At 39.5% G+C, this 24,751-nt stretch overlaps 1 protein-coding gene across 2 annotated transcripts in view; it reads right to left on the bottom strand.

The window, feature by feature from the left end:
* Positions 1-24,751, bottom strand: part of LOC150079033 (twitchin-like) — a 2,795,346-nt gene that overhangs the window by 2,364,276 nt on the left and 406,319 nt on the right. For both annotated transcript variants that reach the window (XM_090382361.1, XM_090382360.1), the window contains one exon: positions 20,245-20,465. In XM_090382361.1, coding sequence (XP_090238487.1) covers positions 20,245-20,465 — 221 coding nt within the window. The remainder of the gene's footprint in view (positions 1-20,244; positions 20,466-24,751) is intronic.

Genomic DNA, 24,751 nt, shown 5'->3' with positions numbered 1-24,751 from the left:
CCAGTGTTAACATAAACAAAGAACTCTTTGCTACTTTCCTTCTCATTCCAAGCCAAAGACTTCTGATAATCTTGCCTTAGCCTGTCTGCCCCCCTCTTCCCCACACTTTGTGACTTAACTGCATACCACTCTGTACTTGCTTTTGGTTTCTGTGCCTCCTAATAATTTAGAATCCTCCCATGCATTTCTATTCTCTATCACCAGTCTCATCAGTTAATTTTTAATCGCTTTAGTTCCAAACTTTGAAGAGTATCTCTTAACTGGTACACAAAGCTTGGTAGCTTTTCTACAATTACATCTGTAAATGGTTTACATTTTAGAATTTTCAGTTGGTAACATATCAGTTGGTCTCACTGAAAAGAATAAAAACTGTCTAAGACCATTGTACTCACATTTAAATATAAACAAAATCTATTCCCTTTACCCATGACAGCATTTACATCTTTACATAAAGCCCACAACAACCCACTATAATCACTGCCATTTAGTGGTTCTTTTATCTGTAGATTCTGAATGCATAAAGAGTCGCTGTTTATAATCAGATGAAGAGCACTACTTTCTCTTATTACCGCTTTAATATGCTGGTGCATATAGCAGTCACCCAATAAATCCAGAAAGGTACTGCTACTGTGCAAGTTATTAGCCCAGAAAGTCAAGTCATCTGGAAAGTCCCTGAGAGCTGTTCAATAAAACTGAAAACTACAAGTGAGCTGAAGATGAATGACACACATTTCAAAACTGCTTTACATGGATATCAAACGCAAACATCATATGTCTGATGCAGAACCAACACTAAGAAAGGCTTAAGTTCTGCAGTTCTTAAGTTGTGCCCCTTAACCATCAGGATATCCCTTTCTAATTTACTGACCCACTCAATTTGTCTGTATAACACTTTCTTATACTCATCACAATCATTTGACCTATAACATAACCCTATCCACATTTTCTTTTTTCCAGTGCTTATGTCACATCAAACTGATTCAACATTGTCAACTGGGTGCACTGCCTCAAAGTCTCTATAAGGATGTCACTGGGGAAAAATCATTTTAGTAATTTAGGAAGTGACATTATTATTCATTAGGAAGTGACATCTCACTGCAGAGCCTCTGTCGACTTAGGTCATTATCTAAGTTATCTAGCCTTGTTGGGGTCCTAGATGAAAGATTTATATTATCAGGTTCAGAGCAGCTATTTTTCTTCAGTGCTCAAGCTCTCCACTATTCACAAAGCCAGGACAAACATTACACAGAAATAAATATATATATATATATATATATATTTTTTTTTTATATTTAAACATGAACAGTAGATACATTTTTCAGCAAAATCTATTTACATTTTATGTACAAATGAAAAAAAATATATATATAAAGAAAGAAAACTTTTGATAGGGAGAAAAAAAAAAACATTTCTTCATTTGAATTTCAGGAATTCAGACAGTTTATTGGCATTGGATCAGTCTCATATTAAATGTCACACGTTGAAAGTGATGGTCTCTTCGGTGATGCCGAAGAGGTGACCGCCACTGTTCCGTTCACTGTTACGGTCATTTAGAGTTTCAGGTCTTTTATGGAGGAATTCGAGCAGAAGCCTGCTCTGCAACTTCCTCTGTAGGCTCCACTTGAGATGTTGTGCCGATGTGGCGACAGGAAGCACGTCGTCACTGCTTCAAGTAGAAGTTGTAGATGACGGCCTTGGCAGCAATGAATAAGAAGTTGCAAGTGGTGTGTGCTGTCTGCTCAGAGTGAAACAGGTACCAGCAGTCCTCTAGAGTGTGGGCATGGTTGCAGGCAAGCTTTGCTGCATCCAAAGCATATTTGACCAGTTCCTTGTTCACAGGGCACGCCAGGTATGTGTTCCAGGGTACCTGGAGTGGCGCAGAAGAGGAAGTAGTTTGAGTTGCGTAACGCGAAGATTTTTAGCTTGACTGAGGTAGGAAGGATGTTGTGCCACAATCTCTACTGGATGTCTGCGTCTGATTTGGAACATTTCTTCCTGTATGGAAGGTTCCACTAAAAGATGGTGGCTTGTGGTGAGTGGAGAGGGGTACAGGGACAGCTTGGTAGATGGATGACTGGAAAATCGTGGCTGTATGGCAAGACATGATTAGTTGATAGACTTTTTTGGAAGGTGCAGGAGACAGAGGTAGCATGTCTTCTGGTGATGTGATGACGAAGATTGGTGAAGGTGAGGATCCAGTCACATTTCCAATCCCTTTAGCTATAGTGATGTCTGGAAGAGCTTGTGCAATCACTGATTTTAGATGTCTGTGTTGCTGCTTTGCATTTATGGTTTTAATGGGCAATTCTTCTGATCCTCTCCATTCAAGGCTTGGTGTCAGGAGGTTGCCTATGGTTCTTATTCCTGCCCAGTTCCACGTAGGAAAGAAGAGAATATCATCAGTTGCAGGGGTCTGTTATTCTTTTATTGTAGAAGAGCAGTTCTGAAAGTATTGCAGGAAGGGATGTTCCCTCAAGAGTATGGTGAAGATTTAGCTTTTTTTCCAGCGGTGCAGTGTGTCTTTATAGAAGGGCAGTAGTTTGAGCGGTGCTAGTGCCATATCCATTCTCAATATTGTTGAAAGAGATAGTCCTCTAGTGGCTGTTGCTAGTAGTTTATCTGTAGTGTCAGAATGTGAGTATTTCATTTGCATTGTCTTAAGAAGAAAGGTGATCTGGAATGCTGTGATTTTGTCATCGAGAGAGACCAACCCTTGACCTCCGTGAGTGAGTGGCTGGCTGAGTTTAGAACAGGACATCCAGTTGGTTTTGTTCCAAAGGAAGCTTTGGACAGATGCCTGGATTTGGTGGAGGAAGTCAACAGGTGGAGTGAGAACTTTGAAGGCTTGCCAGAGAACACTTGCCGCCATCTGATTGACCACAAGCACTCTCCCTCTCAGCAAAGATGTGGGGCACATCTTTGTGCCCCACATCTTTGCCCGAGTACTCTGTTGAAATGACTCAGCAATTTGGGCCAGTTCTTCTGGGAGAAAAGGAGGGTATTGTCGAGGTACACACCTAGGTATTTCCGTCCCTCGCTGGACCATGTGCATTGGATGGGGGAGTCGGTTCTGGTTTTCCAGTTGCCAGACCACAGGCCACTGGTCTTAAGTGGTTGAGTTTTGCACCTGATGCTTGAGCGTAGAGATCACTAGCCTTTTGAATGTCTTCAAATTCGCTCTCGTGGCGTATTGCAATTGTGACATCATCTGCGTATGCCGAGTAGGTTATCTATAGGTGGGGGTTCTGGTAGCAGCATTCGTCATGATTGTAGACTGGTGGCAATTTTATTAAGGAAGGGTTCTATGGCAATTGTGTAGAGTTTCTCAGAGAGTAGGCAGCCTTATTTCATCCCTCTGGAATACAGAAAGTGGCGGGTGAGCTGGTTGTTCAGTTTCAGGCAGTATTTGGCTTCCTTGTATAGCAGATGGATTGTTCCGATGATGTAGGGTCCATATCCAAAAGCTTTCAAGTTTGAAAAGGTAGCTGTGTTCAATGCTGTCGAAAGCCTTTTCCTGGTCAAGGCTAATTAGTGCTAAGAATTCTCTTTGGCTCTTTGCAGTGGTGAGGAGGTCATGGATCAGATGTAGATTGTCGTGAATCGATCTTCCAGGTACTGAGTATGTTTGTTTGTGATCGATGATATCAGGGAGAGTGGATTTTAATCTATTGGAGATGGTTTTGGAAATAATTTTACAGTCCATATTCATTAAGGAAATTGGGCGGCAGTTTGCAGGTTGGTACAATCCCCTTTCTTGGGAATCAGTTGAGCGACAGAGGTGGTGACCGAACCTGGTAGTCCATGAGACTGGGCTTCTTCAAGCATTCGAAAAAGCAGCACTCAGAGTTGACCCCAAAACGTTTGGAAGAATTAAGAAGTCAGTCTGTCCAGACCTGGTGATTTATTTTTGGAAAGGGCTTTGCATGATACTGTTAGTTCTTGTTGATGATTGGTTTCTCCCTAATTCATTGGGCCGTATGGGAGATTTTTTTAAGTTCTGAAAGGATTTCCTCAGTTGCCTTTGTAGAGGATTTTTGAGAAGTGTAAATTTCTCTATAAAATTTTGTTACTTCAGAGACGATTTCCTCTGGGTCTTCAGTGATGTTTCTGTCTTACAGCTGAATGGCAATGATGGTGGTTGTTTTGCGATGTCTGCATTCTAATGAGAAAAAGTATTTGGTTGGGGCATCAGATAGATTTATGTGGGTGTATCTTGATCTGAGTAGGGCGCCTTTTGCAGAGTGTTCTAAGTGGGTTGTATGGCTTGTAGTGTTGACTGATGGACCTGACTATCAGATGGGAGATTTTTCAGTCTTTTCTCAAGGTTGATAGAGGTTATTACGCTTTTGTTGACTTTTCTGATGGCTGTAGGTTTGCAAGAATGATTTCAGTTGACTTCTAAATCTAGGCCACCATGTGTTGATGGGCTCCAACCTGTCTTTGGATTGGGCAAGATTGAATATCAGGTCTTTTAGCTTAGAGATGTATTTCCTGTCTCGAAGAAGGCTATTGTTGAATGTCCAATAAGCACCTCAACTTTTGAAGTGATTGGGTGAGAAGGAGAGCTGTAATTTGATAAAGGAGTGATCTGAGATATAAGATAGCAAATGTGTGATGCTTCTGACCAGAGGTGGATGTAGTAGCTGTCCAGTCGGGCTTGGTAAGGTAGTCTTCCAGATGCTGTATTTGCTGATCTCCAGGCCATGTGTAGGACTTTTCTTCTGGGTACTGGTGTCTAAATATTTGGACCAGTTCATTGTTGTTTATCAAGGCCTGCAGGTTGTTAATTAACATTGTGCAGTGCTCAGTGCATCGCGCTCTGTCCATTTCTGGGTCGAGGGTGCAGTTGAAGTCACCAGCAAGAATGATGTGTTCCTGATCTATAGTAGAGAGATGGCTTTGTATGAAGTTGATTATTTGAATAGCAAATCTGTCCTGTTGTGGATTTTCATAAATTGCATAGCCAGTGATCTCTGCTTTCACACTGAACTTACAGGCAGACTTATGATGAAGGCTGATACTCACTCCTGCTCCATGATGTTGTTGTGTTGGAGAATGATGGAATACATATGGCCACTCTGCCCATTTCAAGGATGGCCTTGTGTCTGCTTTAATATTTGTTTCTTGTAGGAAGAGTAGGTCGGTATGATGTCGTTGGACCTGATGAAGAGCCAGCTTATTGCACAATGCAGAGGCACATCCTCTTGCATTAAGTAATAGCATGCTAAGTGTCAGTATTATCTGCAGGAATAAAGGTAAGGGTTTTGCAAGTTTTCGGGCAGTTAGCATCCTGATTGATGGTATTGCTGTTCGAGCCCATTAATCACGTAGTACAGGTGCTTGGATCTATTCACATTTGCCCTGTCCTTTTTTCCTTTTAGTTTAAAACACAGGTCCTAAAACACAGTTGTGAGATAAGCTCTGGTACATTAGTGGTGAACTTCAGAGCTGTCACCAGCTTCTGTGGGGAGCCACGTACTTCCCGTAGAAAGGAGCGCAATTTTCCCACAGTTAGAGGGCCTTTAGTGCAGGGAAAATCACTTTCCCCCTCCTCGTCCTCTGAGGCATTTGAATCATGGGAATCACGGTTCTCTTCTTCGGCCCCCAGATTTTCAAGTTCTTCTTCATTTGAATCGTTGGTGGTTTCTACCTGCTTATTTATTTCCATACTTGATGGTATGATGGACTTATTTGGGATCTAACTATTTGACTTCTGTGGCGTTCTGTATTTATTTTCATCCTTCCTGTTGTTCTGGTTAGTGGTTGGCTGTTTTTCTACCAGGCTATCCGTAGTCTTCTTCTGTTTTGTGACTTTGGATATGGACTGCCTTGGGGGTTGATTCCGAGAAAACCCTCTTGTTTTGGTTGGTGGATCTTCTGAAAGGGGTATGTCCTAGTCCTCTGTGATCTTTGAATTTTTTTTTTCTGATGTGCTTGGTGTGGGAAGCATCTCAGACTGTTTGATGGTTTCTTCTGTAGCCCCATTGTTTCCAACAGTCGGCTCGCTTTGTGGATCTCGCCTAACCCTGGTTGGTGCCACCAGAATTTCAGTATTACTTTCAGAGGAGGTAGAAATGTGTGGGCAGTTTTTCCTGATGTGGCCCTCTTCATGGCAGAAGAAACATTGAGAGGAAATGGAGGTATAAAAGGTGTAAGTGATTCCGCTTAAATCGGCATTGATGAGTTTTGGGATGTTTGCTGCATCACTGTTGGCGAAGTGCATAAGTGCATGCCTGTGGAAGTTTTTTATATGTGAAAATTCTGGTTTCGTGGTTGCTGCAGAGAGTGTGCATATTTTCTTGGTAACAGATCCGTATTTGGATAAAATTCCTCTCAGAAATTGATAAGGAATTTTAGGTGGGACGTTTGATATCGTAACTTAGTAGTAGTAGTAGTAGTAGTAGTAGTGGCATGTGATGCAAGAAAGCAAGTGTATGAGCTTATGCAGCATCAGCCAAAAAAAAAAAAAAAAAATCACCATTGCCTCCAAATGCCTGTCCAGTTCCTCCTTAAATTTATTCAACCTATAAACTTCCACGACAGATGGAAGTTTGTTCCAGCAATTAACCACCCGCTGGCTAAAGGCAAATTTCGGCACATCTATTCTACATCTGTCTTTTCTTAATTTGAATTTATGTTCCCTTAGGTTAGTAATCTGAACAAGTGGAAGGATCCCATCAGAATTCAGCGTGCTCAACCCATTCAAGGCCTTATACAGCTCAATCAGATCACCGCGCAGGTGCCTAAGCCTCCAGCCACTGCAATTTGCAGAACTTAAGCCTCTCTTGGTAAGAGGATCCCTTCATTCCCCTCACCAATCTTGTTGCCCTTCTCTGTACATGCTCAAGCAAATCTACATCCTTCCTAAAATGAGGCCTCCAGACCTGTACACAGTATTCAAGGCATGGCCTGACCATTACCTTATACAGAGGGATAATCACCTCCTTTTCCCTGCTAGCAAAATTCCTATATATCATTGACAAAACCCCATGACCTGCCCTGGCAGCCTGTATGCATTGCTCAGAAAACTTCATATCTGACTGCACAATTACTCCCAGGTCTTTTTCATTTTCTACCACCTTAAGTGTAGTACCACACAGTTGGTTCGTTTATCTGGGGTTACTTCTACCCATATGCAGTACTTTGCATTTGTCAAGGTTAAACTTCAGTTGCCACTTCTTAGCCCATCTGCCCAAATTATCTAGATCCTGTTGGTAGCACACTGCCATTACTGTCATTAACAACCCTGCCAACCTTTGTATCATCTGCAAACTTCGACATTAAGCTTGATATACCTTCATCCATCAATATCATTAATAAATATACAAAACAACAGTGGACCTAACACCGAACCCTGTGGGACTCCACTAATAACATTAGTCCACGAAGAGCAGCACCCATTGATTACCACCCTCTGTCTTCTCCCACTTAACGATCCTTTTATCCATTGTAGCAACTTACCCTTAATACCATTCTGCTCCAATTTGTACAATAGTCTTCCATGCGCAACAGTGTCAAAAGCTTTCCTGAAATCCAAATATATGATATCAAAATTATTTTTTGCATCCAGTTCCTTTGTAACCACATCATAATATCCTATCAAATTTGTCAGACAAGACTTTCCCTTAACAAACCCATGCTGTGTCTGAATTATTGCTGCAGTCTTGTCTAGATGATCCTGCAATGCGTCTTTAACCAGTGACTCCATTATTTTACCCAGAACAGAAGTTAAACTAACTGGTCTGTAATTACTCGTGTCACCCTTCGATCCCCCTTTGTGAATTGGGGATACATTTGCACATCTCCAGTCCGTGGGAACCTCCCCTGAGTCCAAGGACACTCTCATAATTATGGCTATGGGTTTGCTTAGTTGCTTTGCCGCCTCCTTTAATATAACTGGATAGATCCCATCCACCCCAGGTGATTTTCTTATGTTTAACTTCAACAATTTCTCCTCCACTTTGCTTTCAGTTATTCCAAAATCATTAAATATCCTGCTACAATTTGATAACCTTCTGCCATTTTCAAACCTTAATAATTCCTCATGTGTGAATGTAGATGCAAAATACTCATTCAGTTTGTTTGCTATCTGAGCAGGATCATTAACAGTCGAACCATCGATGTCAAATGGACCAACATGCTTAACTGACTGACTATCAAAACAAAGAGTAATCAAAGATGCAAATGACCTTTCAGCAGCATTATGCAAAATGCTGTATATACTGGCATCATTTGCCACTACTAATACTATTAGAAACTGCCACATCATAGGAAGCAGAATTATTCGAAAATGTTAAAACATAGGTGTTGGTTCATGGTTCCCTGCACAACTACCAAAGATCCTAGTCTATAGGATGAACCATTTCAAACCATTCCCTCCACACCCTCACTACAGCAGTCCTTAAACAGTTGACAATACCTGTAGTTGCTGAGATGCTGGCCCCATCTTCCTAGTGCCACAAATAATTCCTTGTTCAAACTCCACTGGGTCCTTCCTTTTTCCTATTGCTCAGGTTTTGTACTGATGAACTGACAGGCATTGCCTGTGCTGTCACTGTATATGCTGCGCTGGCCGGTGATGTTTCTCCTAGGTGCTGACCACTCCTATCACCATGGGATGTGTCCACCCATGGTGATAGCAATGGTCGTGTAGCAAGTTAAACACTACACAAGTGGTGTGTGTGTGTGTGTGTGTGTGTGTGTGTGTGTGTGTGTGTGTGTGTGTGTGTGTGTGTGTGTGTGTGTGTGTGTGTGTGTGTGTGTGCGTGTGGTTTATATAACTATTGTTTCCTTTACTCGGGAGTTATTCCTTAATTTATTAACATAAAATAAAGAAGAAATCAATGTATTATCACAAGAGAACTTTTTTAAAAAAAAAAAGGACTGCAAACATTTTATATAAACAACTAGTTAATATAAAATGTTTGCAATTAACATGCATCTCAATTTCAAAATAATACAAGCCCTCATCAGTTTTTATAGCAAGGAAATTTGCTGAAATCAGAACTTTCAAAACGTCTCAAGGAATAAAGGTTAATAAGAGAATAACTTCTTTCAAATTTGTACTCTTGCTTTGCTTAACTTGCTCCTCAACAATTCTTCTGTAGAACCGTGAGACATAAGGGAATTGACACCTTTTCTTCACCTTCTATTTCCTTAATTACGAATATATACACTAAGTTGGCTTTGCATTAACAACACCCCCTTGTGATACTGGTGAAGGCTTAAAGTTGGGAATGGCTAATATAAGATTGTAGTTTGCAGTGATCAGTTTTTGAGTGTCTACAAGGAAGAATGGTTTGGTGTCTCAATCTTTCTAACTTTAAACATGGAATGGTTGTAAGGGTAAGACATGCAGGTGCCAGTATCTCAACAGCAGCCAATATGGTAAATGCTCCTGTTTTGTGGAGTTACATGTATACTTTGACTGGCTCAGCAGCAGTTGAACAACCAGCCAAAAGTCACACATGGGACAGCCACATGGGGGTCAATGCCATTGATGACCATTGTGCATCTTGTCTTGGAACACAGCAGCAATGCAGCACCATGGCCTAGTTAACCACCCAGTATGGTGTAGGAATGGCAAGACCAATATCCACTTGAACTTCAAAGACCATTCACATCAATGAGAAATTCTGGGAGTGAAGTTGAAAAAAATGTAATTAATGATGTTAAAATTTCACACGTTTATTTAATGAAAAAACTTTTGAGCCTACAGGCCAGTAAGGCTCCTTGGATTGATAGCATTTACCCTATAATCTTAAGGGAGATGGCAAGTGAGCGTATTGAGGCTAATTATGAGAGCATCTCTGCACTCGGGAGTGATTCCATTGGATTGGAAAAGTGTCAATGGATCTCCAATACATAAGGGCGGTTCTAAGAGTGAAGTAGGAAATTACCGGCCGGTTAGTCTAACTTCAGTAGTAGGGAAAATAATGGAGACTATGATCAAGGGTGGAATTCAGGACCACTTAGATAGAAATGGACTTCTGAAGGATACTCAGCATGGTTTTGTAAAGGGAAAATCATGTTTAACTAATCTGGTTAGCTATTTTGACAGGGTCACTCAAGAGCTGGACTTAGGGAATAATTTCGACGTTTATTTGAATTTCAGCAAAGCATTTTTTTCCCCCCACATGAGCGGTTCCTTTATAAGCTGAAACAGGTTGGAATCACAGGGAAAATCCTTAGATGGATAGCAGGGTGGCTTCAGGGCAGGAGGCAGAGGGTTGTGATAAATGGTTATTCCTCAAATTGGGTTGATGTAAGAAGTGGAGTTCCCCAAGGATCAGTATTAGGACCATTGTTGTTTTTGATTTTCATAAATGACATAAATCACCAACTTTCGTTGGTGCACCGCTTCCAGGTGATGAAGACCGATGTCTATTTTGTTTCACAGGATAGTTTGCACCCGTGAGGGGTGGCTGAAATACACCTGCACAGTTCCCACCACACAGGAGGCGTGAGTAATATTTTTTGGTGGCACTTTCTCCGCGATCGCTGTAAGGTACTGCTCTAAAGGAGTCTAATATTCCATTTTCTCAGGAAGTAATAGCAGTTGCTTCATTTGTTGGAGCATTGTTCGACGGCATATGTGCTATTGTTGGTCACAAGAGAGGGGTTTTCGCTGGCGGAAAGCAAAATCCATTAGATACGGCATTAGCATAAGTATTAACAGTTACTGACCTTTTGGACCTTGAGGTATTCACCGGTTGTCACAGGGTGTCAGGGTCACTGCTGGCAGTAGCTGTAGGTTCCGTTGCTGTGGTTGTTTGACCTTCGCTGGCCATAGCTTTCAATTGATGGGGTGGGTGGGGGGGGTGGAATAAGCCGTTACTGGAATATCCAGCCTTCCATGGCTAAAGTTGAAAATTAAAATCCAACCTAGCTCAAACTCTGCTAAATCTACACAAACAAAATTATTACTACTCGAAAGCTCTTCTGAAGAGGAATCGATCTGCCGTGGGACCAGTTCGCGTCAGACATATGCTTTTGAGTTTTTGCCCCTTTTTGTTGTTTGTCTGCAAGAACCCCAGTCAAGACACAGAAAAAAATAAATGCACTCAGGAGCAGGACATTAGGGCTATCCAGGCATCATACTCATGCATCCAGTAGTCTGAATCTCTCAGACCGTGAGGACATATAGCTTCCACATGCAGGCAAACCCACTTATCAATCAATCATGGGCAAGCCATCTCATAATTTTCTATCTTTTCGAAGTGGACCCCTTAACCATCAGGATACCCCTTTCTGAATTTCCATGGGTCACAGTGCACAGCAAACACACTAGATTCCTATAGTGTTAGCTTAAAACTTAAGCAGTGGGCAGTGCATCCCAGAAGTACCAATCTGAAATTCCAGCAGCACTGCTGGGACATCCATCCACCATGTACAGATGCCTGCATTGAGGGGCATGTGATGGTAGATGGCTCTTGACATCTACCTTCTCAACTAATTCCATAAGGTTCTGTTCTTTCAGAAACTCTTTACCTCCTATTTATTATTAATGATCTTCCACTAGTTGGAAATCAATAGTTTTGCTAATGATAGTGTACCACAAGCCAATTTCCAGTCCAAACAAACTGTTCTCTGCACAAACAGCTACAACATTTGAAATATCCACCATTAGTATTCCTCAAATAGTGATTCCCCACATAATTCTCCAAAATAAAACTTTAAGAAAATTATGCGGGGATCGCCTGTCTTACTTCCTGCCTTACTTCATTCAGTCCTCCTTTTTTTTTAAATAAGCATATCACAAATATTACTTCTGCTGCTTTGTAAAGCTAGGTTTCTCTTTCACTGTCAGCATTACTTTCCTTACAAGCACTATTTATCCTTATAACTGTTCATAGTTATAAGGATAAACAGTTATCCGTATAAACACTATAAGCAGTTACTGAGTCTGTACAAATCACAAATGTGCACCACCATGAAATACCGTTCCCATATCTAGGAGATTGTACTCCCAAAAAGCTTATATTAATCCACTGCCAGTTCCACAGAACCTGACAAGTAGCTTCAAAAAATATCTGTTGTGCATCAATTATTAATTAAAAACCTGCTTTTTTTATCCTAAATATAGTAAAACTTTTATTCAAAATGTTTGGGAAGTGAAAAATTATTGTTTACTAAAAATTAAAATGAGAAAAAAAATACTAGGTCAGGCATGAATATTACTGCTTTTGCATAGTTTCATTTACAGTATCTTGTAAAAAAAACATGTTGCTCACAAGTGCAGTTTTTCAACATGTAGCAGATACAGAAGCATCTGATATAGAAGTAATTCCTCTTTGTTTTTTATCTAATTATTGTAATTAAAATAATTAAAACATTACAAAATGTTTTAATTATTAGTATTATTGATGAAAAATGGTTTATTGCTATAATTATTACTCTTTATCAGTTTATTCCTTTATTTCTTTAACTTACAGTATCTTATAAACAACATATCATTCAACTGCGTAGTTTGAAATTGGCACATTGGTTGGCATGTGGTGGAGGCATCTGCTATAGAAGTAGTTCCTCTTTGTGCTATGACTAATTATTGCACAAAATGTTTCAATTATAATCATTATTATCTCTCAATACATTAAAAAAGTTTTCCTCCTAGTGATATTTATTAAAGCAAATGGGAGAAGAGTGCGGGACAATTATGTCACTATAAATGTGCAGGTAAATAATTACATTGTTGCCTTCCATTGAAAGACTGCCTTCATAATATTCACCAACCTTGTGCACGTGATTCACTATATATAATATATGACCACACACGGCATCGTTATTATTATAATTAGCCATATGGTGTAAGGAAACCTGAGGCTTATGCTGCATCAGCCAAAAAAAAAATTTCTGATTCACCCTAAGAGAGAGAGAAACAAGAGTCAGAAATAGAATTTGATGTTCCATTGTAATGTTAGCTGATGAAGGAACCTAATATAGTTTGTATATTTGTAAATAGTTTAGTATTTTATAAATATTTTAAATATTTGTATAGTTTGTAAATATTTTAGTTGAAATATTTTAGTTCTGCTCTTTCAGATGACACAATATTCCTCATGCATTATGGAACCCAAGGCAAAAGGCCTTTTCCTAAGTGACCTATGTAAAAGCAGGTAAATAATTACATAGTGATATTTATTCCACCTTGAGAATGCCACATGCTAGGGGTGGGGTAGCCAATGGGAGAAGAGGGATGCGGGTCACTTGGTACAAGTGAGCGGGGCAATTACGTCACTACAAATGCACAGGTAAATAATTACATAGGTCATTTCCTGATTAGATATCGATCATAGTGGCATAAGGTGCCACCTGTGGTTCCCCATATCTGAGCCATTGTGATTAATACAGAACCTCTGTAAAAGCTGGGAGCCATGATGCCTGCCAACACCACTGGGAGGTGAGCCAGGCTGTCCACAGTACTCTGGCTGCTCTCCATCGGGGGAGGGGGGGCTGAGCTTCCTGACGGAGAACAAAAGAAAAAAAAAACAAGTGAGTGAGATTGCTGAAGGATGAGAGTAAAAAGGGGAAGGAAGAACATCAGTGTGCTTTGACAGGTGCTTTTACATAGAAAAGATTTGACTTACTCCGTCATACCTCTACATTTTACGTACAAAAGTGTGCACGTGGGTTGGCGAAATCCCCTAGTTATTATTATTTCTCCCTGGTGGGGGGGGGGATTCCACTCCATGATGGGTTGTGGCACCAAGTGCATAGGGTGGTTGTTATGTCTAGTGTTATTGTTAGTTGAGGAACTCTCTGACTATCCTACAGTTCTCGAGGATTGCAACTTTCTGAAGTTCCTTGTAAGTGTTCTCTGGGAGATCTATTGCTGCTAGGCTATTATGCAAGGTCACTGGCACCATGCCAGTGGTTGACACGATGCTCATGATGGTCATTACTTGTTGCATATGCTACATCTCTTCCATCTCCTGTCTTAGGTTGAGTACTTCTGATCTTTTCCTCATGGGTTTTCTGGAGGTTGCCAGTGTTGGACACTGAATCAGACCACTCAGCCCCAGCCTCTGTAGCCAAGTGGTCAAAGTGGGAGTGCAGTAGCACACGCTCTTAGAAGTAAACAGAAATTCAAACCCCTGACTGCTAAATATGGCCGATCTACCAACCCACACTGGACTAGCGTGGCAGATTATGGTCCATTTCCCTCAACATGAATTATTTGAGGAGGCTTCCATCCTGCAGTGGATTGATAATAGCTGCAGTTTACCTTTACCTTTTTTTTTATGTCAATCAGATAGGTAGCCTTTTCCTTCTTGTTGACAAGGGTTATATCCAGTCAGTTGTGCGGGATTGTCTTGTTTATCATTATGGTGCAGTCCTAATACTGCTTGTGGGTTTGGGTCTCCAGTACAGCCTGGGATTCATACTTGTAACATGGTGCACTTTCTTTGATCAACTTTTATTTCCTCGCTAGATTCTGATGTATTATCCTGACTACCTGCTCATCTCTATGAGTGTACTAAATCTGGGTGATCACCCTGCATCCTGCAGTAATGTGTTTGATCGTTTCTGAGGCCAGGTGACATCACCAACATGCGTCATCTGTCACTCCAAGCTCCTTGGCGATGCATTTTCTAGTCCCTGGTGTTGATTACTGGTCTTGGTTTGTTAGGTTTTTAGGAGCATTAGCAACTAAGGCCATATTGCTCCGGGGATATGCAGTGGTCATTCCCTGACCTTTCTGCATCCTCTGTATTTGGTGGGCACGGGCTCGAACCCTGGCCTAATCAAGAAGCGTGTGCTACACACTGCTGCTCCTGCCCACCTGGCTACGGAGGCACCACTGGTCTTGGATGGCGAGCATGAATCCTTCAGTCTCAGGGAAGAGCATCCCACTCGTGAGCCATGCATCAGAAGCCATTTTATCTGTATGGCCTTGATGGAGGTCACTACAGTGTCTATCATGGAGTGACCCTTTTGCTTTGTTTTTCCCATCCGAATAGGAGGGCATTTCCTTGCTTAAGTTGCGTGGGTATGCCACTTGTCTATCTTCCTTATGGCCTGGTAGAGTGTCAGTGCATTTAGCTATCACTATCTTCTTTTGCTCAATGAGGTCTATTAAGCCCCTTCCTCCTATCTGAGCTATTGTCAGTCCCTTTGCAGCTGACTTCAGGTAACGTTGGTCATCACTATCTTGATCATCACTGTCCTTGCCTTTCTCATGATATACTCCAGTTTGGTGTTAGTTCAATCTATGATCCCGAAGCAATATGTTAGCACTGGTTCTACATAGATATTTGTGGCTTTAACTGTGTTTTCTCTATTCAGCTTTGCTTTGAGCAAACTTCTAAGTCTCCTGATCAAAAAATACTGATGGTATTTTTCGGTTAGGCAGGCCTTGATCTCTTGGTGCTCTAACTGCTGAGCCTGCATCACCTGCTGTCATGACTTCGATCTCTTTACCAATCTACAGCCAGTTGTTTCAGTTGACTAATTTCCCCTGATGCAATTCATGGGTTTTGCATTTGTCTGGTCCAAATTCCATCCTGATATCATTGCTGAATTCTTCAGTGATCTGGTAAAGCTGCCAGAATTGCTACTCAGTTGCCGCACAGAGCTTATGTCATCTATGTGCATCACATGGGAGAGGGTACAGGTTTGGTGTTTCCTTCCCTCTTTCAGGTTATATCATACTTGCTGCTGTGGATAGAATTTGGGTGCTAGAGAGTACTACAGTGGGCTCAGGACATCTCCCTGAAAGATTCCTCTCCTGATAGAAAATGGTCTGGTTGTGATGTTCTCAACCTTCAGGGTGGCACTAAAATTTTCCATGGCTGCTTTTCGGAAGTTTGTTGCTGTCAGATTGACTTTGTAGATCTTCAGTATCTCTGTTAGACAGCTATGAGGCATGGAGCTGAAAGCCTCACTTGATTGATGTAGACTATGTACAGGTTGCAGTGCTTCTTGCAGTCTTGCTCTATAACTGTGGAATCACTGCTCCTTGCATCCTTTGCTCAACCACTTGCAACCTTTCTGCTGTTTGGCATTGATGTTCAGGCTCTCCAAGTGGTTTGATATCTTCTTAGTTAGAGGCCTCCATAGCCAAGTGGTCAGGAGCGGGAATGCAGTAGCACATGCTCTTTGAGCAGACCAGGGTTCAAGCCCCTGACTGCTAAATACGGTTGATCTGCCAACCCGCAGTGGACCAGCATGGCAGATTATGGTCCATTTCCCTCAACGTGAATTGTTGAGGAGGCTTCTGTCCTGCAGTGGGTTGATAATGACTGCAGATTTATTTATTTAATTATGCAGCTGATTAGGATCTTGTACATTGTTGGGAGACAAGTGATTGGCCTGTTTGGTCTTTAGCTTTCAGATATGTGATTTGAGTAAGAAACTCTGGGAGACATCATTCAGGTGACCTGCTCTGCTGTGTGTGTCCGTGTGTACAGATAATCTTCTTGTACTAGTAGTTGTGGATGTTATCTATTCCTGGAATTTGCCAGTTATGGGACTTCTTGATCGACTGTTGTACGTCTTCCTCCCAAATCTCCCATTCTGTTGAACACCGTTGGTTTTCTTCAATTCTAGTTCTAACCAGCTGGCTCAGCTGCTATGTCTTACTTCACTGCTCTGTATGCTGCCCCAGAACTCCTCATTCTTCTTCTGCTTGGGTAATGTTTCTGTCTTTCCTATCTTGTCTGATACTCCAATAGAAGACTCTTTGGTTTTCATCAAAGGTACAGTTGTTTATTTTCCTCTGAGAGCTCTCTTTGTATCAGCATAGTCTCTTGCTGAGTGCAAGGAGGTTCTGCTTCAGTGTGTTAAGTATTCTCCAAATCTCTATTTTTGGTTTAGTGTTTGCTGTGGACGTTGTCTCTCTTGAGGATGTTCTTCACTTTTCCTATCAATTTCTTACTCCTATTACTCCATCGGTACTGAGTCAGTTGACCTATCTTGCCTTTTAATTCTTCTATCTTCTGCTGAAGTCCTCTTTTCCAAGCTGGCGGTTCTTCATTTTTTCATTTCTTCTGCTGCTGGTCTCTTGTTTCTCTTCCATTAATCCTAGTGCGGCTATGGCAGCACAGCATACACATGTGTGAATAGCCTCCAGTGTTGCACTATTGTTGTTGAGGTAATGTAGTATTATTTGCTGATTGAGGTGGTCTGTGACTTGCCACAGGATTCTGTTGGGTATCTGCTTCAGTACTGTGTAGGTCTTTGTGGGCCATTCCCTCAAATTCTGTTGGGGTCTTCTTCTACTCGTCTTCTATTCTGGATATCATGACCTTGTCTCTTTCCAACTCAGCTCCTCTGGGTTGTATTTCTATTTGCTCTTCCTCCTCTGCTTCCATGCTGTCCATATTCTTTGTTCTTTGTAGTTGATCACTCACATCCTGCTTTACATTTTTCCAAGATTGCAGGCACTACTGGGTTCTTTGTATTTTTGTATCTTTGTATTTTAATTTTCAGCAATTTAAATTTTTTTGTTATTTTTTTAAATATATATAAAAACAGCAATTTTTAAATATTTAAATGTTAAAAATAAAAAAATAATAAAAAACTGCATATAAAAAGTACTGCAAAATATTAAGAAAAGCAAAAAATTGGATCACAAGAAAATTTTTAAAAAATAAATAAATTAAAAAAATTGGGCACCTATCAGGTTCTACGTGCTGTATATGTAAAAACCCGCACCACCAGGTTAAACTTTTAGACTCCGCCAAAAAGAGGGCCATCTTGTTGATGAATCAGCTTTCACTTACAAACTCACTTCACTCCCATTCACACACATTCAGATTCTGCTATATGGCCTTTCTATAGATATTTTCATGGACATCGTTTTTCTGTATCAGTATCTGTTATTCTACTTCTTTCTTCCAAATCTTTTCTTAAAGATGTCAATGCTGATTCAGAAATCAATCTAGCCAACCCTGAACTTACCAAGCTAACTTTTTCTCTTCATTATTTATTCTTTCTATTTCTGTTCAATGGAATAACCTACCTTTGTATGTATTTATGGAAAATGAAAACCACATATTCAAGTGCAATGTCAACCACCACCTTCTGTCTTCTTAACCATCAACCCAGTCACAGTAATAAAATAAATATAATAAATGTAATAAAATACTACAGGTTCTAATACTTTTTGTGTTTGGGTTTTCTTAAAAAATAACAATAAAAATTATATATTTATACTTAGACAAGTTATAGATTGAAATTAACAAAAGGCATATTAAAGAATGAAACAAGTAATTAGAGACCCTGTAATTAGAAACAAGCTTAACTTCCATTCCAGGGGGAAATAATGGAGTCACTGGTTAAAGAAGTAATGCAGGACCATCTAGATAGGAGTGCAGTTATGCTTCAGTGGCAGCTTGGGCTTGTTAGGGGGAAATCTTGTCTGACCAACCAGACTGGATACAATGATGCAAAAAAAAATTTTGATATCATATACTTGAATTTCAGGAAAGCTTTCAATACTGCCGCACATAAAAAGACTGCTGTACAAATTGGAGCAGTGTGGTATTAAGGACAAGTTACTACTACTACTACTACTATGGGATGGTTGAGTGGGAGAAGACAGAGAGTAGTTAACATTGAATATTGCTCTTCATGGACTAATGTTATTAGAGGAGTCCCCCAGGGTTCGATGCTGGGCCCATTGTTGTTTTCTGTATTTATTAATGATGCTGATGAAGGTATATTAGGGTTAATGCCTAAGTTTGCAGATGATATAACGACTGGCAGGGTGGTTAATGACAGAAATGATGGTATGCTACTGCAACAAGATCTAGAAAAATTAGGCAGATGGGCTGAGAAATGGCAACTGAAGATTAACATTAACAAATGTAAAGTACTGGATATGAGTAATCAGTAATCCCAGATTAATATACTGTGTGGTACTACACTCGGGGTAGTAGAAAATGCAAAAGACCTAGGATAACTGGGCAGTCAGATATGAAGTTCTCTGAGCAGTGCAGACAGCCTGGGAGGCCAGCTCATTGGGGTTTGTCAAATACATATAGGAATTTTGCTAGCATGGATAAGGTGATTTTCCCATTGTATAATGCAATGGTCAGGCCACATCTTTAGTACTGCATAAAGGTCTGGAGCCCTCATTTACAGAGAAGGGCAATAAGATTGATGAGGGGAAACAAAGGGGTACACTTACAAGAAAGGCTTCAGTTCTACAAATTGTAGCGTCTACAGACTAGGCACCCAAGAGGTGATTTGATCGAGGTGTTTTTAAAGGTTTGAATCCCAACAGCATTGAGCTTGCTCAATGCTGATGGGATTCTTCCTCTTGCTCAAACTACATGTATGAGGGAACATAAATTCAAATTGAGGAAGGACAGTTGCAGTATAGCTGTGAAGAAATTTGCTAGCATGTTAAGAAAATTTGTAAAAAAAAAAAAAAAAAAAAAAATTATGAAAGTTGTGATAGACAGAAAAAAATAACTGAAATCTAAATAAACAAAAATCATAAAATATCATTTTAAACATTTAGAACCAGTCTTAAGTGAAGAGGAAAGATAAGACATGGAAATAAATAACAGAATAATAACAGGGAGTGTATAAAGCTAGTTAAACAAATTCATTTGGAACAAATGAGAAATCAACCAAAAAAGGCAAAATTTGCTGTTTATAAAAATTTTTCAAAATGTATTTCAAGCTGAGAACTGGGCAAGACATAAAGATTTTTATCTTTATTTCTAAAAATTATAATGTTAAGAAATAAAAGTTTTAAAAGGAAAATAGAATTCTCAGACAGAAACAATGTTTAGAAACTATTAAAAATCTTGGCCAAGAAATGTCAAACAAGTATTAAAGGAAAAAAGGTTCTGGCTAGGAATAAAAACAGGAATTAGGATAATAAATAAAATAGCTAATGGAAGAGTGGTAGTACAGGAGGGATAATTTGTACTTAAACCAGGATTTAAAGGTACTAAGGTGACCTTTAAATGCTGAGTAATAAGAGATTTGAATAATGAGCATGCTCCAGTACATGAAATCTAAATCGATCAGAAAAGATTTTTATCTTTTCAATTTTTCTGTTATTAGCAGAGGTCTAGTGGGTTAAAAGGGCAGTATGCTTCCACCTTAGCCTGTAACTAAACTTTTACGCATTCTTTCAAAAATGTTTTACATGCTTATAAAAAGCTAAATGAAAATGAAAATAAATAAATTAATTAATTAATTAAAATGAGTAAATAAATAAAAATAAGTGAATAAATATATGAAAATAAATGAATAACCAACATAAAGAAATATAAACACACTAACCCTTATTTCTAATGCAACCTTATATTCATTTCCTTTTAATTCTACAATTTGACTCCTTATCCTGATTGTCTCTTTCACCAAAGCAGAACCATGGTACCAATGAACCACAAGAGGTGATGTTGAACGGACATGGCACTCCATAACAATTAGTAATCCACCTTCCTTTGGAATGATTTTAGGCTTCTGTATAAATGTAGGTGCTTCTTCTTCTGGTGGTTCATCTATGCATTTGATATAATATAGTCAGTATGCACAGAAAGCACATATATGGTTAGACTTTACATATAAGAGAGATTATACAGATTTAGAATTAATAGATTACTTAATGAGCTTTCAGGAAAAGAACAGTTCTTTGAGTAGATAAACTATTAAGAGGAAAAACTTCACTAATAAAAACTTATTACTGTTTTAGAAATATTTATTAATAAACATAGAGTGATAATTGTATGACAGGATAGCCAGTTCTTTAAATTCCCTAAATTCATGATTTTATTTTCAACTATTTTTCTGAAACAAATTCTAAAAATTACTTTTGGAAATTAAACTTACTTTGGTCATACATGTCTTTGGTCAAATCTTGAGTTATAAGGGCCTTTGGTTACATGTCTTTGGTTATATCTCCAGGTCTTGAGGCTGCCAGATTTCAGGTAAACTCAGGACCCGGAAATTGCCAGATTTTGTATTTTTACTGTTTCTGTACACTAAATCTAACCATAATGAAATGTCAAAATTCAAGCAAAGATAGAGTGAGAATGCAATTGGCAATGCAGCTGACTACCTTTTAATTCTACTTCTACATAATTAATTTAACTTTATTAACCTGTAATTGTTCATGCCAGTAGTTTGGAGGATCTTTGCACTCAGGAGAAGTAATCCTGTTTATAATCTTAAAAATCTCTCTCTCTCTCTCTCTCTCTCTCAGGGTAACATGGGATTTTTTTTTTTTTTTTTTGGCTGGTGCAGCATAAGCCTCAGGCTTCCTTGCACCATATGGCTAATAATAATAATAATAATAATAATAATAATGCCAATCAAAAAAACTGTGTGTTTTTTTGATTCTGACCTCCACTACAACAGATAATTTTCTACAATTGAAAATTGTAGAAAGTTATACTTCCATGACACAAAGTCACAGAGTATAACAGTTGGATGCTTTGCCATAAAATCTAGAGCCTGCATTCATCAATAATTAGGTACAAAAAGATGTTGCTATTTTTAAATTATTGGTTTTTGGCATATGCATATAATCATCAAGAACAAGCTTAACTTAATTCTGTATTAAAAATGTGGGATTAGGTTAAGGAATCACAGACTATCAAGAGATTTCTGGAATAATTTTCAATGGAGAAACTAAAGAAAATGCTTTCATTGAAAGGTATTGGGAGTTTCAGGAATGTGGAACTAGCAGACTAAGAACATGGCATCACTAATATTGTGTGAGGGTCACAAAGGGTGTGGCTAACCAATATGGTTAACCATATTATTTTATAATCTTTTTTTTTTTTTATCTACTGACCCACTGGTCAAAATTTGCCACCAAGAACTGACCAAAGTGATCACCTACAAAATAACTTCAGTAGCAGTCTATATCAAAAAAAATAAAATAATGAGGATGGAAAAAAAATAAAAAGAAGCAAAACAGCATGGGATATTTTTTACTAACAGCCAAAAAGATGATACTACCCACATATAGGAATAAAAGTAAATAGGCCACTTTTTTCTCTTTTTTTCCATGTGTAGGATCAAAACAGAACATTTTCCCACTCCTTTGTTGGCCACAAGAAAGCGTTACAAACTATTGAGAAATCTTAAAATTGTCTTACAATTAATGCATAAAAAATCAATTTAACTAGGAGGAAAACATTACTAATTTAGCATTAGCAGGACATATGATGCAAGAAAGCAAGCTTATATAGTATCAGCAAAAAAAAAAAAAAAAAAAAAATACCCTTCCCATTTCACACATCCATTCATTCCAAATGTTTATTTAGTTCTGCCTTGAACTTATTTAAGTTGCTGACCTCCACTACAACAGATGGAAGTTTGTTCCAACTAATAACCATCCGCTGGCTTAAAGAAGAATTTCCACACATCTATTCTAAAATTGTCTTTCCTCAATTTGAATTTATGCCCCCTCAGGTGAGTAATCTGAGCAAGAGGTAGAATCCCATTAGAATTGAGCTTGCTCAATCCATTCAATGCCTTATACACCTCAATTAGATCACTTCACAGGTTCTTAGTCTCCAGAAGCTGCAATTTGCAGATTATTAGCCTTGCTTGATCGCCCTTCTCTGTACTCATTCCAGCAGCTCTACATCTTTTCTAAAATGAGGCCCACAGACCCGTATACAATACTCGAGGTGTGGCCTGACCATTGCCTTATACAAGGGGACAATCACTTCCTTATCACTGCTAGCAAAATTTCTGTATATCATTGACAAGACACCATGAGTTACTCTTTCAGCCTTTTTGCACCGCTCAGAAAACTTCATATCTGACTGCACAATTACCCCCAGTTCATTTTCATTCTCCACTACCCTGAGTGTAGTACCACCCAGTTGATACGTTGCTACAGGGTTACCGCCACCCATATGCAGTACTTTACATTTGTCAATGATAAACTTCAGTTGTCACTTCTCAGCCCATCTACTCAACTTTTCCAGATCCTGTTGCAGTAGCGTACTATCATTACTGTCATTAACAACCCTGCCAACATTTGTTATCCATCTGTAAACTTAGACATTAACCTTCATCAATATCATTGATAAACATAAACTGTTTATCAGTTTATCACTGATAAACCTTCATCAATATCATTGATAAACTGATAAACCTTCATCAGTATCATTGATAAATACCGAAAACAACAACAGGCCCAACACTGAACCCTGGGGGACTCCATTGATAACATTAGTCCATGAAGAGCAGTGTCCATTGATAACCACTCTCTGTCTTCTCTCACTCAACCATACTTTTATCCATTGTAGCAACTTGCCCCAAAAACATCATCAGCATCAGCTATTTTCAATCCACTGCAGGATGAAGGCCTCTCCAGCAACTTTCTGAACTATAACTGCTCCAATTTGCACAGTAGCCTTCCATGTGCCACAATATCAAAAGCTTTCCTAAAATCCAAGTATATGATATCAAAATTATTCTTTGCATGCAATTTCTTTGTGACCACATCATAATGTCCAATCAAATTTGCCAGACAAGATTTCCTCTTAACAAAGGCATCACCATCATCATCAGCCATTTTCAATCCACTGCAGGATGAAGGCCTTGTAAGAACCCAATTCTTACACTTATCCTAGGAAGTGTTATGTTATAAATATTATAACATAACAAGGAAAAAAATATGTATATATTAAATAATATTATTTACATAGGATGATTTTCAGTTTAGATTGCGATCGCTCCGTACCGTACAGTTAAGTAGGGAAGGATTAGCGTAACAACGGGGGGGGTAGCTGGACAGGGCACAAAAGTACAATGGGAGCAATGTAAGGGCATTTCAAGTCGGTATAAACAGAAGGTGGGCAGCTCTTTGGAAGAAAAGAACAAGGGAACCGACTCCCCCTTGTGGAGAGGAAGAATTTTAAAGCCTAAGAGGGTGGACGGAACCCTGGATGCTGCATACACCTGTGGTAATGGCTAGCCACTAGATAAAACAGGCCGACTCCTTGAGCACTTACTGATTTCAAGGAGCGGTAGAGAAAAAACAGAGTGGACTAATAGCGGTAAGTGAATCGGGAATGATCACAAGGAAATATCTAGAAATTTCTAGACTTCCGGAAGTTGATCGAAGCTTCTAGAAATTTCCAGAACTCGGATGTTTCCCCAGGAAAGGGAAGGGCCAAGAAAACGGAGGAAGTGGGAGAGAGCAAATGAGAATATAGAGATGATGAAGAACGAACTGCGATTGGATGAGAATAGAAGGGGTGGCTGGAACAAAAGGAGATGCAACAGAAGATAGAGGACAGTTCCAGTTTTTGACAGTTTGGGCAGTTTTTGGAAGTTTTGAGAGTTCCTGTGGGTGGGCCTGAGTGATGTGCGGCCGGAAAGAAATCCCGAGAAGTGCCGGGAGAATCGCTGGAATGTGGTAGTGGAAATTGAAGCAGTTTGTCGCAAAGACAATTCGTTAGGCAAGTTCTGGGAGAAGTCAGCCGCAATGTGGAAATAGGAAGGAGACGCCCAATGAAAGATGGAAACACATATGCTGGAGCTGAGTAAAAAGTATCGGAAGGTCTCGGTATAGAAAGATAAGGAAGAGCTATATAGTCTGGCTTCTTGATAAAGCTGTAAGGATAGTCCTGATAATTCTAGTATGCGCCCCAGTATCATCGAGCTGATCAGACACCCAAAAAAGCAGGCTGGAGCAACTTATTTAATAGCCGTATGGAGAGAAGAGCGAGTTCCTGAACGAAGGAGAATTCCTGTAGATGAGCAGCAGTTCCTTAGCCGATGACTAATTCCAGTAGGGGTCTGATGATGCCCTATATTGATG

This window comes from Mastigoproctus giganteus, chromosome 10 (assembly GCF_048544385.1).
Source record: "Mastigoproctus giganteus isolate SK-2022 chromosome 10, ASM4854438v1, whole genome shotgun sequence".
In the NCBI taxonomy this organism is placed as follows: Eukaryota; Metazoa; Arthropoda; class Arachnida; order Uropygi; family Thelyphonidae; genus Mastigoproctus; species Mastigoproctus giganteus.
The sequence above is the reverse complement of the archived record's forward strand: the minus strand, read 5'-3'. Positions and strand labels throughout refer to the sequence as shown.